The sequence below is a fragment of the Antrostomus carolinensis genome, unplaced genomic scaffold, assembly GCF_000700745.2.
Source record: "Antrostomus carolinensis isolate BGI_N321 unplaced genomic scaffold, ASM70074v2 scaffold51, whole genome shotgun sequence".
NCBI classification, from domain to species: domain Eukaryota; kingdom Metazoa; phylum Chordata; class Aves; order Caprimulgiformes; family Caprimulgidae; genus Antrostomus; species Antrostomus carolinensis.
Genome location: NW_010294537.1, coordinates 2703 through 7262, shown reverse-complemented (window position 1 = coordinate 7262; position 4560 = coordinate 2703). Strand labels below are relative to the sequence as shown.

Genomic DNA, 4560 nt, shown 5'->3' with positions numbered 1-4560 from the left:
TGGAAGGTCTTTGTTGAGCCTTCTCTTCTCCAGGCTGAACAGCCCCAGCTCTCTCAGCCTGTCTTCACAGCAGAGCTGCTCCAGCCCTCGGATCATCCTTGTGGCCTCCTCTGGACTAGTTCCAGTAGGTCCATGTCCTTCCTATATTGGTGGCCCCAGCACTGGAGGCAGCACTGCAGGTGGGGTCTCAGGAGAGCGGAGCAGAGGGGCAGAATCCCCTCCCTCCACCTGCTGCCCACGCTGTTCTGGGTGCAGCCCAGGACACGGTTATTGGCCTCTGGGCTGTGAGCGCACGTTGCCGGCTCATGTTTGAGTTTGAAACACTCAACATGGTAGCACTTCCAGGTATTTTTATTTCTGTAACAGAGTGGTGTTCCAATTCCCACTTTGTTCATTAACTCCAAAGGATGGAGTCCCTGAATGCAAAAACCCAGGCTTGTGGTGGTCAGTGGGGAAGGGAGTTAACACATTCCTTCCCGTTTGTCTTGGCCAGGTAAAAGTATGGACAGCAGTTCCTGGTTGGGCTGCTCTGTCCACAGCTCCCTCAAAGGACAGGAGAGAAGGATGTGGGGTAACAGCAGAGAAGGATGTAGGGTCACAGCTCTGCCTGACTCTACTCTCAGCTGAGAAGGATGCTGTTCCTCCAGGGATCTGCCCTCCCACAGGCTCTTATGTGCTGGGAACTGGGGAGGACATCATTCATAGGGCATGTTGTCCCTGGGACCACCCAGCTCTTAGCCACCCCCAGGGCACTGCAAACTGAGAGCAAGACTTCTGCTCAAGACTGCTGCTGCTGAACTCACTTTGCCACAACAGTGTTTATGTGGGTCCGCACGAGTCCCAAGTATTGATCAATCTGTGCCTGCAAAGAGCAAAAGGAAACCAAGTCAATCAGGCATCAACAAGGCAGAACCACCCAGACACCCACACCACACCCTGCAGAGACACTTACCTGGTACTTGTCATATACAACGGGGAGAGTAAACATAGACACCACAGCTGAGGAGAAAAAGAGCACAGTTATATTCCTGCCGATCAGATTCCTCCAGAGAAGAGACCTACTTCAAGCAGTGACAAACACATATCATGCCACTTGGTCAGCTGATCCACCAGGGATCTTTGCATTAAAAATGAACTTTGCTCAAACCTCCCAAATATGGAATTTCCTATCGCTTTGGGTCTAGTGGCTGCAAAACCAGAAAACACAAATTAATTCTAGCAGGACAGACAACAGAATGGGAATAATGAATATTTACTGGAAAGGGAAATAAAAATTGATGGTTTAACTGTGGGGAAGGCACAATGAGCATAGTCTGTTTTGTCTAAGTAGAAATCGTGAGGGAGTTAAAGTTAAAAATAGATTTTAAAAGAAAAGTTGATTTTTACCCATTATCAGAAGAGTCAGGCCATTGAAGAGGGCTCCCACGTAAGTCAGCAGCCACATTAGTACTGCAAACTAAATGAAAGACAGATCATTGCATCACCTCCAGTGTCAGCATAAGAAATTAGTTTACTTAACTAGCTAAGATAATGGCACAGTAGCCTTTTTTAATGTGGAAGAGGACTTGTTAAGTCAGGCACATCAGGAACTAGGTCCTTTTTCTGGGTGTATAAACCCCATTCTCCCTTCTGCTGTTCACTGCTTCTCACCTTCTTAGCTGAGCTTTCACATATATTTAGAGCTTAATTGCACATGTTTAGGACTCTGCATTGAGCATGGCATAGGTAGATTTCTGCACCTAGTTTGGATGATGGCAGGGGTCATCCCACACAGGTTAATCACAGCACCACAGTGATAATTGCAGTGATTGAAAACTCCTGAGGCTGGGAGATGGGTACATGTTTCTAAAAATCTTTAGTAATTTAGGAGCCTAACCTATGTCTGCTCTCTTAATGATCTTCCCTTTCTTCTGAAGAACACCTGCTTGGGTGTAAGGCTAAAAATAAATAATTATCTCAGCAGGGAAGGAAAGACCTTCTTCCAAAGCAGGAAATTCCACCATTAGAGGAAATCCAGATTAACAGAGGTATTAGAGGGGAACACACTCTTTTGTGTCAAATTCATAGAAAGCATAACACAGAGACACTTGTAGAACTGCAGTGGAGCTAAGATGGTCCTGCAACTTTTATAACTCCTGTATTACATATCAATAAATTCAAATGCAGATTGCCAAACCTCTAAACTGCTGGAAGCAAGCAGTTTGGAAATCAAAAAGGAGAGCAACTTTTATATTTGGAGCTAAAACTAGGTTTTATGATGACACTGTTGACATGGGAAGCATCACTTTGAAATATAGATTGATCCTCTAGATAAGGGTTAAAAATATTTAAAGCAATCCTACTTTTAAAGAATCCACAAGGTCCTGAACGAGAAAGAGTCTCCTCAGCTCTTTGACTGTGCTGTTGACGTATAGCTGGAGACAGTCTGTGTATTTCTGAATCTGGTCCTGTGAAAGATTCATTTCCATCTCCAAGTAGGCTCTGCCAGAAACACAGGTCCAGTTACAAACCCAGGCAGGTTCAGTTACCGTTCACACTCGTGTCTGTCTCCCCCATCACTCCCTCTTCCCCAGACCTCATTTCCTTGCAGCTGGAGCAATGTGCCCCTCTTACTGCGGGCACAGAGCCACCAGCACATGAGATCTTTGTCTTGCATGACCCATCTCACTGGGCAACTGTGGGCTGCACCAGGGCTGTTTGCCTCCAGCCTTTCCCTCTCCTCATGCTGAGCCTAGTCTTGATGGGATCTCTTTCTCTGCTCCACTCAAAGGGGGATGCAAAACCTAGTAAATATCTGATTATAGGATGCATAAAGTGTAATATAACCAGTGGCATTAGTTATATCTCTGATCTCTGCGATGGAACAAAAAATCTGTTTACAGAACTAATTTATTGAATATGCACTGTATTGACTTTTGTTATTATTTTCTTGTTTCTTGTTAACAATATTAGCAGTAATAAATGAAAGTGTATCTATTGTTTAAAATGGAACATTCATTAAAAAAAAATAGTCAGTATTCAAAATGAGGTATGTAAAACCAATCATTTGTTCATTAAAACTAAATGATAATTCGTATTGAAACATCTGCACATCCCCCTGCCAAAGAACCAAAATATTTCCACACGTATGATGTACATTATCCGAAGTGATAACCTCATCCCCTAGTACCTACATCTCCCTGGGCAATGGCAGGCTGTGCCATCCTTGTCCTCTCCCCATGCTGACCTGGTCTTGACGGGATCTCTCTCTCTCTACTCCACTCAAAGGGGGATACAAATCCTAGCAGGGAGGGTTTCCCCACAAACTTCTGTGCAACACTGCTGCCACAGAAAGGGACATCTCCTCCAGCTGGCAGCCTCTGGAAGACACAAAGCTGCTGTCTGGGCCATGTGTCACCTTTGGCAGTGATGCTCCCTTCTTCTTCCTCCATTCTTCAGCTTGCCCTGCACCTCCCTCTGAGTTATGCCCATGTCTCGAGTCACATCTCAGAACTGACCCGAGTGAAACAGAAGGAGCAGCACCCAACAAGACTTTTTTTTTTTTTCAGTGAGTGTGTTTGCAAACCAGACCATTTCCACGACCTGGTTCATTGTCTTCTTGGCACAGCAGAGGAGAAAGGATCGCTGTTTTCCTGGAGCAAACCGCCCAGACCCTGCAGAGGGTGGGGAGAGCACCAGTACGGACACCAGCTCCAAGGATGATGTATTGCCACATCACAGCCTAACAGTGCAGGAGAAAACATATAGTCTCCCTCTACACCAAATGGAGTGTGCCCAGAAACAACACTCCTGCTTGCAGAGATACTGTATGATCACTGGCTCTAATGAAACTCATTTTCTCTGTTTGTTTAAGATTTTCTGGATCTTTTAGCTTTCAGGAAAAAAACTGCCATGTCTCAGAGGATGATGGCTTTTGTGTTGTTTTTTCCCACCCCCAGGATCTGAGCCAATAGATTCTTACTCTGTTATGAGGGAGAAAATAATTTTATCCCGTACAAAAGCAACAGCTAAAGAAACAAGAATTGCTGCTGGGAATGGATCTTTCGCAAGATAGACGGCCCCTGGCCATGGCTGCAAAGCACTCACTTGAAGGGGTGGCCCTCGTCCGTCTTCTGCACGGCCTGTAGGACCGATTTGTAGATTCTGAAGCTAATGGTGGCCGAGAGGCCGGCGAGGGCCAGGTAGGCCACGACGCTGACAACGCTGAACTGAGTCAGGGAGAAGAGCAGCAACAGGAGGCTGCCAAACACGATCCCTGTTTGCTTGATGTCACGCCAGTACAACAGGTCGATAGCTGGGGAGAGAAGGAGTGGAGAACATGTTAAAGAAGGAGAACATGTTAAAGGCAGGAGGTGGAAGGGCATCAAGGATGGCCACCATGGCCACTGTGACACTCAGAGTCCTTGCAGGAGGGTAAAGGGAGGAGTGATGCTCCTGCAAACATCAGCATCAACAGGAACTCCTCACCAGAAGCAGTGAAGTGACTTCAGCAACATACTGAGGAAATGACAACCAACAACCTACTCAAAATCTTTGTATTTCACGTGGCTGTGTCTGGGT

General features: G+C 46.0%; 1 protein-coding gene across 1 annotated transcript in view; it reads right to left on the bottom strand.

Annotated features, from left to right (window-relative positions):
• The window catches only part of RTN1 (reticulon 1), a gene marked incomplete at its 5' end in the record, with an annotated part of 6514 nt that extends 2220 nt beyond the window's left edge, over window positions 1-4294 (bottom strand). Inside the window, 5 exons of the mRNA XM_010177633.1 lie at window positions 804-862; window positions 953-999; window positions 1387-1456; window positions 2343-2481; window positions 4087-4294. Coding sequence (XP_010175935.1) covers window positions 804-862; window positions 953-999; window positions 1387-1456; window positions 2343-2481; window positions 4087-4294 — 523 coding nt within the window. The remainder of the gene's footprint in view (window positions 1-803; window positions 863-952; window positions 1000-1386; window positions 1457-2342; window positions 2482-4086) is intronic.
• Between the last annotated feature and the right edge of the window lie 266 nt (window positions 4295-4560).